Here is a 12,964-nt window from a genome sequence, read left to right on the forward strand (position 1 = left end):
GGGTGTAATTGTGATGATGAAGGGTGCTGGCTGAAGTAGGTGGCAGCAGCTGCTATAGTGTTAGAAATCCTTTAATGGCAGCGGCAGCAAAGAAGAGCAGAGGTCAAAATTTAGGAACAGGAGGCTCAAGTGGGGCTGTGTCATCATGGAGCTGGTTTGGCTGGGCATTGACAAGCAGAAAAGGCAGGCACAAGTTGATACGTTGGAGGAAAAATCTTTTAAAAAGTTCTATTTGCATAATGAGTTACAGCTTACAAAGCATAATCAAATGCACTATTTCATTTGGTCTTTAGAGTATCTTTACAAGCCTAGCAGGGTGGTCATGGCCCTCCCCACCCCCAATTTTCCAGCTGGAAACTGAGGTGAAGAGTGGGAAAGCGACTTCCCTTCTGGTCACACAGCCATATGTTTCAGTTTGGGCCTAAACAGAGGTCTCCAGAGTCCCACACCATTGCTGCTTCTGCTAGGTCACACTATCTAGGTGAGCTTCGTAAAGAGAATTCAAATAGAATTGCTCAGGAAAAAACAAAAAACAAAAAAACCCAAGAAATATCATCAGAATGCTTGTCGAGCCTTCTGGTTTAACTCTGGAAATCAAAGTTGGGCCAGGCATGGTGGCTCACGCCAATCCCACTTTGTAGGGCCAAGGAGGGAGGATCACTTGAGGTCAGGAGTTGGAGATCTAGCGAGACTCTGTCTCTACAAAGAATTTAAAAATTAAGCTGGGTGTGGTGGCGCATACCTGTAGTCCCAACTACTCAGGAGGCTAAGGCAGGAGGAACTTTTGAGCCCAGGTGTATGAGGTTACAGCAAGCTATGATGGTGCTACTGCACTTCAACCTGGGTGACACAGTGAGGTCCTGTCTCTTTAAAAAAAAAAAAGAAAAAGAAATGAGATCGGGAAGTTCGTTTAGGGCTTCCTTAGAGCCATGGCTCAGGGAGAGAGGGATGAATTATGGTTGGAAAGATCTGTAGTGAGGCTCTGTTACCTTTTAAAAAGGTATGGTGTTACCACCATTAGCCAATTAAGTGGGGCAGCAGCATATGCCAGGGCCAGCCTAGGAACCCAGAAACATTGCGAGTCCAGCGTCCTGCCTCAGTCCTGTCACTCAAGCCATCCGTATACCTGGGCACCCTCTTTGGCACTAGCCAAATGCCACTTGATGGATTGCATTCTCTGGCCTCTAAATGGCAGTGAGTCTTTGAAGGGAATAAAGGGTTGGCCAAGCAGTGAGCTGGGGTTGATGTAGTCTCTGTGGAAGGGAGACCTCTGGGCTCAAAAGCCAGCATTGAGAAGAGGCAAAAGGCCCCGCGGCCACTTGTTGCCAAGAGGTTTTAGCCTCTGGGCGGCATATCCTCTTCATGACTGACACTGATGCTTTGGTCCCCGGTATACATGGCTGCCCCTGCTGGGAAGGGCACATTCTTAAGTCTTCTTGGTGTGTCTTTCGGCAGCACCTGTTCCGCGAGCCTGAGAAGAGGCCCCCCACCGTGGTGTCCAATACATTCACTGCCCTGATCCTCTCGCCGTTGCTTCTGCTCTTCGCTCTGGTGAGTGGCCGTAATTAGCGTGGGCAGCATGCGTCTGGCGCCAGACCCAGCAGATGCATTCCTTCCAAAGGAGGCTGTGTTGTCTGGCCTCAGCAAAGCTCCAGAGGGGTCCAGCAGCTGTGACCTGAATTGATGCTCAAGACATTTTAGAATGACCAAAAGTTCCCACTGTGGAGGAGTGGCCAAATAAACTGCCCCATTAACAAGTGGGCATGAGAAAGTACCTAACAGCCACTAAGAATGACAAAAGTGGATGGACTGTGATGCCGTAGGAGGGTTCAGATGAGATCTAGTGTGAACAGAGCGAGATCCGATGCTGGTAGCTATAAAAAACAGCACAAAGGCTGTGGATTTCAGCACTGCTTGGGGCAGAAAACCAGAAACAACCTAAAGTTCATAAGATGGAATAATATGCAGCTTTTCAAAGAATGGATAGATTTATATGCTGATAGGACAAGATTGCCAAGATGTGTTACTGAGTGAAAAAGGCAAGGGGTAGGGTAGTGTGTTTAGTATGATCCTCTGTAAAGTTTTAAAAGGTGGCTGGGTGCGGTGGCTCATGCCTGTAATCCCAACACTTTGGGAGGCCGAGGTGGGAGGATTGCTTGAGCTCAGGTGTTTGAGATCAGCCTGGGCAACATAGCAAGACCCCATCTCTACTAAAATCAGAAAATTAGAAAAAAAAAAAAATTAATGGTGACGTATGCCTGTAGTCCTGGCTACTTGAGGGGCCCAGGAAGTCAAGTCTGCAGTGAGCCATGCATTCTAACCTGGGTAACAGAGTGAGACCCTGTCTAAAAAAAAATAAAAATAAGTTTTAAAAGGTGATATGTGTTAGTGTTGGTCATCTCTGAGGAGAGGACATTCTGGAGAATGTAGAGGAAGTAACTTTTACCTTTTCTCCTTTTCAGTACCATTTGAATTTTTTTTTTAGCCAATTGTGTTTTTCTCTTTTTTCAAATTATAAACAAACATGAATGCATATCCTCAAAGCTCAGAGAATTTTGAGAAAACACTCATTAGATCTTACTTTTGGAAAGTTGCCTGTGTTCCTAATTGTTGCTTTTAACAAAAGAATTACTGTTTAAATCTAGATAAATCTAGAAGCCTTGCTACAGGTTTTCAGAAACCAGACCTAGGGTATGGGCACCTGTTCTTACATTTGAGTGATGAGAATTTCAAAAGACATGGAACCCACGGCAAGAGCGTGAATGCCACCAGCTGCTGGTGGGTTTATCTTACCAATTCTTAGAGAACTTAGTGGGGGTGTCAGTTACCTTATAAATGCAGTTTCTGACCTTTCAGCTTCATGGTCTCACCTGTTTTAAAATAGTAGGGTTTGCCATCATTAAAAATGATGTTCAGGTTTGAGTTACAGGAGCCCATTTGAGAGCAGGTGCTAAATGCCTTTCTAAAGAAAAAGGGAACAAGTTTTCCCGAGGGCTTATAATAGGGTGGTTGTCACTTGGAAGAATTCCCTGTCCTTCTAGGATGCATGAACTTTGAAGCCTTGGGGCTGTTGATGGGATTAGCATTGGCATGGCTTGTGTTGCCTCCCTTTTAAGTTCTAATGCCTTTTTAATTTATTTCTCCCCATCATTCAGTGGATCCGGATTGGTGCCAATGTCTCCAACTTCACTTTCACTCCTAGCACGATTATATTTCACCTGGGACATGCTGGTAAGTGCCCCAGGCTGCTAATTCCCTGTAACCTCCTCTGACATTTAGCCTGCCCACGCAAAAGCCCTGTTAAGTAGACCTATTACCTATAATGACTTAATAGCATAACATTTCCCTCTTCCTCCTGGCCTTTTAGGACAGTTAATACGATGATAAACCTGTTTGGTCCATCACTTAGAACAGCTGTCATTATATTGGGCTTCGTTGTACTGTGCCACTGTTGGCAGACCATTTACCCTCAGTTAATAACCCTGTTTATTTCCAGAGATTACTCACTTATCGTATCTTTACATTGAGCAATCTTCCTGGATGAAGAGCAGTAATGCAGTTTCCAAAGGTTATCTTTCCCCACCCTATCGATCTTCACATTTGCTGCCGGCTCTGTCTGTGTAGTAATAGAAAACAGTCCTTTCCACAGTCAGACATGCTATCCTGCATCGTTCTCTGGAGACCTTAGGACTTCAACAGCCTAAACATAACGAGACAGTAAATTCACAAATCACTGAAGCATTTCTGAGGCTTTTGACGCTATTGGATCAGGGGTGCCTTGCATTTCACTGTGACTTTAATATTTTTTGTTCTTTTTTTTTTTTTTTTTTTTTTGAGACAGGGTCTTACTCTGTCACTCAGGCTGGAGTGCAGTGGTGCACTCATGGCTCACTGCAGCCTCGACCTCCCAGACTCAGGTGATCCTCCCACCTCAGCCTCCAGAGCAGCTGGGACTCCAGGCTTGTGTCACCACATTTAGCTAGTATTTGTATTTTTTGTAGAGACGGGGTCTTGCTGTGTTCAGAGCTGGTCTTGAACTCCTAGGCTCAAGCAGTCTTCCCGCCTTTGGCCTCCCAGAGTGCTAGGATTATAGGTGTGAGCCACCACGCCTGGCCTGACCTTAATATTTTTAAAATTCTTTGCCTCTTTCAGGAGTCACTATCTGTGCGCCCATAGTAAACAGATTCTGTAGGGGTGCATAGATAAGTCTCTTGAAATTATAGGCAAATGTCTGTATTTTTCTGGGGAAAGAGAGAGTTGTGACTTTGATCAGATTATTATGGTGCAGTGGTCCTTGACCTCACAAGTGGTTAAGAGCCCCGCTGTAGTTTATCCGTCATCTGTCTGGGCAAAACTGACAGGATGACCTTTCTCTCTGGCTCTGTTCCTGGATATGTATGATAGCCCTCTGGGGTCAGACCGAGAAGAAAACCTGAATATAAATCTGTTGAGAGCCGTGGCTTTTCCTGCCAGTGTGCTTTTTGTGCACGTTTTCTCATTTGATTCTCATCATAGCCCTGATGAGGGTGACTGGGGCAGGAATTATGATCCCTTTTGACAAGGTGGGAGAATCTGGGCTCAGAGAAGTTAAGTGGCTGGTAAGGGCAGGGCCTGGACCAGGCCCCAGGGCTCTCCGTTCCCAGCTCTGAGCCCTTTTCACTCAGCCTTCTTCCTGAGTCCTCCTTGCTCCCTTCCTGGTCACAGTGGCAAATTATCCTTACAGTTTGTTTCCCCCCATAAAAAAGGAAATTATTCATTTATTTATATCCTGTTTATTTTTTATTTTTTTGAGATGGAGTCTTGCTCTGTCTCACCCAGGCTGGAGTGCAACGGTGCGATCTTGTCTCACTGTAGCCTCCGCCTCCGCCTCCCGGGTTCAGGCGATTCTCCCACCTCAGCCTCCCAAGTAGCTGGGATTATAGGCCTGCGCCACCACACCCGGCTAATTTTGTATTTTTAGTAGAGAGAGGGTTTCACCATGTTGGCCAGGGTGGTCTCGAATTCCTGACCTCAGGTGATCCTCCTGCCTCGGCCTCCCAAAGTGCTGGGATTACAGGTGTGAGCTCCCGCACCCAGCCTATTTATATCCTGTGTATTTTTGTTAAGAATTTGAAAAATGAAATGAATCCTAAATATAACATGACAGAGGAGTTTTAAACAAAAGCAGAGAAATAGGTGTAAGCAGGAACATGGCACAGGTCGCTGAAGTCCAATTGTTACCCCTGTTTGTGGGGGTGTGTGTGTGTTTTGAGACGAGGTATCACTGTCACCCAGGCTGTGATCAAGCTTACTGCATCCTTGACCTCCCAGGCTCAAGCTATCTTCCTACCTCAGCCTCCTAAGTAGCTAGGACTACAGACATGGACCATTACGCCTAACTAATTTTTTGAATTTTAATAGACACGAGGTCTCACTGTGTTGCCCAGGGTGGTCTCGAACTCCTGAGCAGTCCTCCTGCCTCAGCCTCCCAAAATGTTGGGATTACAGGTGTGAGCCACTGTGCCTGGCCACACACTTGGCCACAGCTGAGAGGCGAATATATTGAGTTAGCTACTTTTTGGCATCAGAGCAAAGGAATAAAACAAGCTGGTATAGGAGTACAGACCTTTTCATGATCCAACAGTTGCTGTCCCTAACTTTCCTCAACCGCAGGGCATCATTATGTTTCTTTTAATTGGATGTCATGACACCTCTTCTTGCAGCTATGCTGGGGCTCATGTATGTCTACTGGACTCAGCTCAACATGTTCCAGACCTTGAAGTACCTGGCCATCTTGGGCAGTGTGACGTTTCTGGCTGGCAATCGGATGCTGGCCCAGCAGGCAGTCAAGAGGTAAGGCCAGACATGGGCCAGGGATCTAGAGTAGGGTTAGAAATACTCAGCTCTGCCGGCCTAGCTCTTTGAAGGGTAGGTGGCAAAATGATTTGTGTTCTTAGGGGCAAGTCTGACACCCTAACCTAGCCCAATACAGAAGCCAGAAGCACTTTGAAGTCAGAAAAGAGCCTTAGTGGTCAGCTTTGAATGTATTACAACCATAGTAATTGATGCCCCAATACAATAGAATGAGAGAGGAAAATTATTGCTTTATGAAGATGAAAATGCATTCATAGATGTGGTAGAAGATTAATTTTTAGCTGTGTAAAATTTCTCTGCTGCTACAGAGAATCCTGCCCTGCCCTCCCCACCCTCAACATGTCCCCGAGAGCTGCTCCTCTGTAACCCTCACAGCTCCAGGAGCTTGTCCCGGAAGCACGAGGTCTGTGTTATTTCCCACAGAAGCTGCGGCAGGTTTTGCAGAGGCTCCCAGCAAGGAGTATCTCCTCAGTAGCCTACACCATCTCCCCGGGAGCCAGACAACCTTAGAGTCACACGGATGGTCAGACAGACCTTGACATGAGGGCAGCTTGACTTTCTAAACAGAATTGGAGGCAAATTTAAATGTCACAAAGGTGTTTCTCATTGATTTGACTTTATTAGAACCTGAGTGATTCAGACACGCAAAGGCCAGTAAGAACAGAATTGCTTTCACCTCTGGAAATCGTTTTCAGATGTGCCGCTTTCTTCTATCCAGGACGTTTGCTGGAAGAATGTAACTCAATAGTGTACCCTCAACGTGGCTGCCAGTTAGGGTGCTGGGATCAGAGAGAGGCTTTTTCAGGGAGACCATCAGTGGGTGGGAGAAGATGTCTCATCTCTGCCCGAGTCTCCATTGTGAGCTTTCTGAGCATTTCACCGTGGAGACTCGGCACAGACGTGTTCCTTGGCTTTCCTGTAGGAATCCAGGGCCCACCAGAGCTTCCCTTAGCACCAGCAGTGGCAGCTGGTTCATTTTGCCACCCTCCAGTAGCCTTTTCCTGGTGGCTGTGCATTGTACCTGAGAAAGAGCCAGGACTCAGTTGCTTTTGCAAAGCAGAACCCTGTTCCCTTGCAGCACCTGCCTGGGCCCCCAGGGAGCCAAAAGACTGTGCTCTGCTAAGTTCTCTCTTTTCTGGAAGTTGCTCACTCGAGAAGAATGAAATCTGCTGGCCATGGTGGCTTATGCCTATAATCCCAGCACTTTGGGAGGCTAAGGCGGGAGGATCGCTTGAGCTCAGGAGTTGGAGACCAGCCTGGGCAACATAGTGAGACCTCGTCTCTAAAAAAATTAATAAAAATTAAGAACAAAATCAAGACAAGAACTGAGTAGAAACCATTTGGTTTATGTTCTGCTTAGCAGGAGTTCCTAATCTGGAATCCTAAAGTTGTATGCATTTTATGGGGAGAGAGACTATGGTTTTTATCAGAATCCCAGAAGGATCAGTAACTCCTCCCTCTCCCCTGCTCATGTATTCCATTCAAAAACTTAAAGCCCACTCTTCTGTGACCCTCTTTGTGAGTCCTAGAATGAACTCTACCCTGGAAAAATCGGTGACCCTAATGGAAGCTCTGGTTGGGTGTTTGTCATTTCTTTCCTCAGCTGATTTCTCCCCTCACTGTCCTTTCTTGATTCTCAAACCCTCTTTCCTTTGGCAGGATCGCTGCAGAGCAGAGCAGTAGATTGGCAAAATATAGGACACTACGGTAAAGATGAAGGGTGGACTCATCCCAGAAGCAGGGTCCCTTCCCCGTCTTGCCCGCCTCATGCATGTCAGTTATCTCTCTAGTTTTCAGCCCACTTGCTCCTCCCACCCCTCCCTAAGCCACAGCTGAATTCTGAGGCTGCTTTTCAACTTGCTAGATGAGGTTGTGACTGGACCAGGGCAAAAGCTTCCTGAGTTAGCCCAGCTGATGGGATAACTTTGCAGTGAGCAGCTTTGGCCTGGCTTTGACTGTATAAGACTTCATTCTCCCTTATATCCTGTGGGGTACTTACTTATTTATAGACAAGCCTCTCTCTCTGTTTCCAGGAGAGCTGAGATGAGGATAAGACACATCCAAAATTCATTAAATGATGGTCCCATGGCAAATCCTGGCACACCTTGTCACTGTTTCTAGACTTTTCTGTAACACCGATCTCTAGTTGGGCTAAACAGTGTGGTCTGGGGAGACTGTAATTTATGAAGGACTGATGGCCACAGATCAAAGCCAGCATCAGAATCCAGGTTCCTAGCACTCAGGGTATGTTAAAAGGGCTGCTCCCCATGTGACTAAAATGTGAAGTGAGATTCCACTCATTCTCCTTCTGCGTATCAGTCCTAGGATGGGAGGGAAGTGGAGGGAAGGAGAAGGAGAGTCTGATGCTTCATTGATCTGCTCCGCTAGACCAGGGGCTGGCAAAAGTTTTCTGTAAAGAGCCAGATAGTATTTTAGGCTTAACTGGCCATATGGTCTCTTGGCACCAACTACTCAACTCTGTCACTGTCATGTGAAAGCAGCCATAGACTGTATAAACAAATGGGTGTGGCTGTGTTCCATCAAAACTTTATTCACCAAGACAGGTGGTGGGCTGGATTTGGCCTGAGTGGCACAGTTTGCTGACCCCTGCCCTAGACCAACAAAGGGAGGGAGGTATTTGAATTTTCAAGTCATGTTCTCCTTTATCCTTTGCCTTGGAAATGGCTTTCCCTGCCAAAGCCACAAAACCATCTGATTTCTAATCCTCTGAAAATAGGAGAGATCAACAAAAGCATAGTATTTGGAGCCTTTCCATGGATGTGTGAGCATAAGCTGGGTCACCTAGTCCTCAACACAGAAGGGAACTGCGTTTGTTTGTTTGTTTGTTTGTTTGTTTCCAGGTTTAATGGAGTTGTAATTTATCTGCAGAAAAATGTACCCTTTTAGTGTACAATTCTGTGAATCCTGAAAAACCTATGTAGTCATGTAACCACCACCTCAGTCAAGATATAGGTATTGCCACTCTTTCCAAAGAGTTCCCCGGTGCCCCTTTTAGATTCAGACCCTTCTCCCACCCCCATTCCCTGGCTATGCCCGTTTGGTTTTATCCTACATTATAGTCACTCTGTCTGAGATTTGCTTTCAGCAACTGTCCTTTCTGCTACATGTTGAGTTATTTAATTCTTTAAATAAGTCGATTTCTTTTCTTGATTAAAAAGAACTTTTTTTTATAGAGATGGGGTCTCATTATGTTGCCCAAGCTGGTCTCAAGCTCCTGGGCTCAAGCAGTCCTCCTGCTGTGGCCCCTAAAAGTGCTGGGATTATAGGCATGAGCTACCTTACTCAGTCTCTTGATTTTTAAAGTCCGTTCCCACCCTGCTATCCCCAAATCATTTTTTGAGGAAGAGGAAAGTCAGTTGATCATTTGGACATTTGGCATTTCCTAGCATTTGAAAGGAAACCCCCTGGTAGCAAAGTGTTCTTGATCTGAGGGCAGACATTGATTTGAGCAGACATAATGTGGGACGTAAGTTCTAGCCGCAGTCGAGGGTTGTGGGCCACTACCCTTCAGCTGTTCTTATTTCATACTCATGCCATCCTTTCTGCATGAACATTTCTGAATGCCCACATATTAGTGTACCTAGGAACCTCTGAATACTGGCAAGGAATTAGGGGTGCACACCCCAGCCCTCAAGATTAATTCCATGCCTGTGCATGTCTTTTGGAACTGCTTTATTAATGGGTTTGGAGCCTGCCATTCTGCAAGACTGGATCATTATCACCTTAGTCCTCACCCCTGGGAAGAGCTGCCACTGAAGGATGGTGTGTGTGTGTCAGCAACCCTGCCTCTGCTTGCTGGAGCCTGCCGGGATCAGTTACTCACTGCAGTCACCTCCTCAGCTTCACAGTCTGTCTAGATTGTCATTTTCATTCATTGTGCTTCCCCATCCCTCCTTAGAGTCTAGGGAAAGGCAGCGGAGGGGAAACAAAGAGTACAGGAGATAGGTTTTTATCCCCTTTAACACTTGCTGTGAGCTGAGTCCCATTTTTGAGAATCTTTCTGTGTTAGGTTAGATGCTGAGTGTGACTTGGCAAGAACACGGCCACACGGCAGGAATGTGCAGGTTTCTGTAATGAATGGTCAGGATGTCATGTTCTAAGCTACAGAAGGGCCAAGTGTTGGTTGGCAGAGCTGGAGTCTGGGAGATTGATGATGAGCATTATTTAAACTTTCCTCTTTGTTCATCTAATTGAAATTTACACTGTGTTTTTGGCCTTGCACTGTGAGAGGTGTGCCTGGAATTACCTCATCTCCTTATGTTGTCACATACCACTTTCTTAGTTATTATTGAGTTTGTTTTGTTGTTTGTATTTAAGTTGTCATCAGCTTAATTATGAACTAGCTGTCTCACATTCTTTTGTAAAATGAGATGGGGCATACATAAATAGACTTGGGAGATAAATGATTATTCCCTTATAAATGGGATCTTAGAGCGGGAGAGTACCTTAGTTTCTCTGTTGTCACCAGTTAGGAACTGTAACCATGAACTGAAACCTTCAGTAATTCTGTGTTTGTCTCCATTTTCTTTCAGAACAGCACATTAGTTCCAGAAGAAAGATGGAAATTCTGAAAAGTGAATGTCAAGGAGTCAAGAACAATTCACAGTATGAGAAGAAAAATGGAAAAAAAAAAACCTTTATTTAAAAAAGAAAGAAGTCCAGATTGTAGTTATACTTTTGCTTGTTTTTCAGTTTCCCCAACACGCAGCAGATACCTGGTGAGCTCAGATAGTCTCTTTCTCTGACACTGTGTAAGATGCTGTGAATATTCCTAACTTACCCAGATGTTGCTTTTGAAAAGTTGAAATGTGTAATTGTTTTGGAATAAAGAGGGTAATAATAGGAACAAAGGCCTGATTGAGAGCTTATTCTCGTACTTTTGGGTGGTGGGGTCCTTGGGTATATGACAGGAGGACTTAGTTGGAAATGCTGTTGATGCCAGCATATTTCTCCAGGCCTTTCTTGGTCCTTCTTGCCCCTTGCTCCTAACAGAACTGAGAACTGCCTGGAAAGGCCAGCTTCCTTTCTTCTTCTCCAGCAGTGAGTACCAGCTGTCTGCATAGGAGCCCTGTTGGTATCTGAAGGCCCCATTTGGACCTCTAGGGGTCCAAGGGGATAGGTTTTTATCCCCTTTAACATTTTCTGTGAGCTGAGTCCCGTTTTTGAGAATCTTTCTGTGTTAGGTTAGATACTGAGTGTGACTTGGCAAGAACACGGCTAAACAACAGGAATGTGCAGGTGGACTGCAGCCAGGACCTCTGCTCAAGGCTCTTGTCTTGGGCCCAGGCATGGCGGCTCACGTCTGTAATCCCAGCACTTTGGAAGGCCGAGGCAGGTGGATCACTTGAAGTCAGGAGTTTTGAGACCAGCCTGGCCAACATGGTGAAACCCTGTCTCTACTAAAAAACCAAAATTAGCCAAGGGGTGGGCATGGTGGTGCATGCCTGTAATCCCAGCTACTTGGGAGGCTGAGGCAGGAGAACAGCTTGAACTTGGGAGGCGGAGGTTGCAGTGAGCCGTTGCACTCCAGCCTGGGCCACAGAGCCAGACTCCATCTCAAAAAAAAAAAAAAAAAAAAAAAAGACTTGCATGGAGATTTGTTGCAACATGAATTTTCAAGAGACACAAATTCAAACCATAGCACTGACCACTTGAGTGACTTTAGTCTAGAAGGCCACATCTCAAGAATGCCCCCCTCTGAAGTTGTGCCCATTACATGAGGTTATATAATAGCACAGAGAGAAGTAATACTGCATAGCATGGTTGACTGCGTAGACTTTGGTTCCAGGCAAACCTAGTGTTGCCACTTACTAGGGTGAGGGACCTTAGGCAAGTAGTTTAACCTCCTTAAACCTCCTTTTGTGTTTCTGTAAAAGAGAGATGATAACTACCTACCTCATAGGATTAAAGGAGTTGAATGCTGACGCAGCTTAGCACTTGGCATCTTTCCTGATTGACCTACGGTTATGTGCCTTGGGCCATTGCCTCTAGTTCTAGAATGGCAAAAACTGCAATTACTTTTGCACCAACCTAATATTAATTGAAACATAATAAGTTTAGTTAACTTGTGAAATATGGTAATCCTCATAGTATTTATTGAACTGGGGGTCTGGAAGTTGTTTTATTTTAATCAGATTGCTTCCCAACTAGCTGGACCTTACTACAGTGAAGAAATTGGGATTTTGATTGGGAAAAAGGGAAAGAAGATTCTAGAACTCTATGCCGTTCTGAATGGGATCCTATAGGTAAGAGGATGATGTGGGCAGTTATAGGGATGCCTCTAAGATGGAAAGGAGGCTTCTCCTTCCCAGAGGTTGCAAACTTGTGATCTGTAGTGTTTTTTTAAAAATTGAGTAAGTTGCCAACATTTGAAGACAGATTTTATATAAAAATCTTGGTTTTGGATTCTGGATTCTCCTGAAAGAGGAAACTAGAGCTGTCCACGGCGGGCCTGATTCCTGAATGGCGGCAGTCAGCTGACACTGAATAGCAGCTCCTCCCTTTGGATGGAGCCTGCAAGCTCCAGCTTGTCAGCCCCTCCCCGCACAGGTGTCCACATACAGGACACTTGTGCCAGTCCACCTGGCAACTGTGCTTCTCTGATACCTGCCTGGCTCCCATAGGCATATACCTTTGGGATCCTCCACTTTTTAGTTTCTTATCCCACTCGGAGGGGAAGGGGTGATGGTGGTTTCCTGTTGCTCTTGGGCGGCTCCTAGTGTTCCTACTTAGGTGTGCTGGGACCTCAGCCGCTCAGACTGGAGAGGAAAGAGAGCCCCAGCAGCGTGTGGGATGAGAGCAGGGACACTTGCCATCTATCACCAGACCTGTGCAGGCCTGGAAGACAGACTGGGTGCGGGGCTGGTGGACAGTGGTGTGGAGCAGGGGTAGTAGGGCCTGAGGGTGGAAGTACAAAGGCTGCTGGGTGTCCTGGTCACTGGGAACAAAGGACAGCCAGTGGCTGGAAGGAAGGAAGTCAGGAAACAGCTTTTTGGAGAAACGGCTGGCACAGCTAAGTAAGGGGTTCCCGGGCTGGTTTGGGGCTGGCCTGCAGACTCAGACGGGAGCTGGAGAACAGAGAGCCCAGTAA

At 46.0% G+C, this 12,964-nt stretch overlaps 1 protein-coding gene across 2 annotated transcripts in view; it reads left to right on the forward strand.

Annotated features, from left to right (window-relative positions):
* RPN2 (ribophorin II) overlaps positions 1-10,724 on the forward strand; it is a 62,255-nt gene extending 51,531 nt beyond the window's left edge. The window contains exons 14-18 of one of the 2 annotated variants that reach the window (XM_008957286.3): positions 1,456-1,551; positions 3,156-3,231; positions 5,703-5,832; positions 7,513-7,560; positions 10,407-10,724. In XM_008957286.3, the coding sequence (XP_008955534.3) occupies positions 1,456-1,551; positions 3,156-3,231; positions 5,703-5,832; positions 7,513-7,560; positions 10,407-10,419 (363 nt within the window). In that variant the 3' untranslated portion in view covers positions 10,420-10,724. The remainder of the gene's footprint in view (positions 1-1,455; positions 1,552-3,155; positions 3,232-5,702; positions 5,833-7,512; positions 7,561-10,406) is intronic. The other variant, XM_003831906.5, reaches the window with a different exon arrangement.
* The last annotated feature ends 2,240 nt before the right edge of the window (positions 10,725-12,964 follow it).

The sequence above is a fragment of the Pan paniscus genome, chromosome 21 (assembly GCF_029289425.2).
Source record: "Pan paniscus chromosome 21, NHGRI_mPanPan1-v2.0_pri, whole genome shotgun sequence".
NCBI classification, from domain to species: domain Eukaryota; kingdom Metazoa; phylum Chordata; class Mammalia; order Primates; family Hominidae; genus Pan; species Pan paniscus.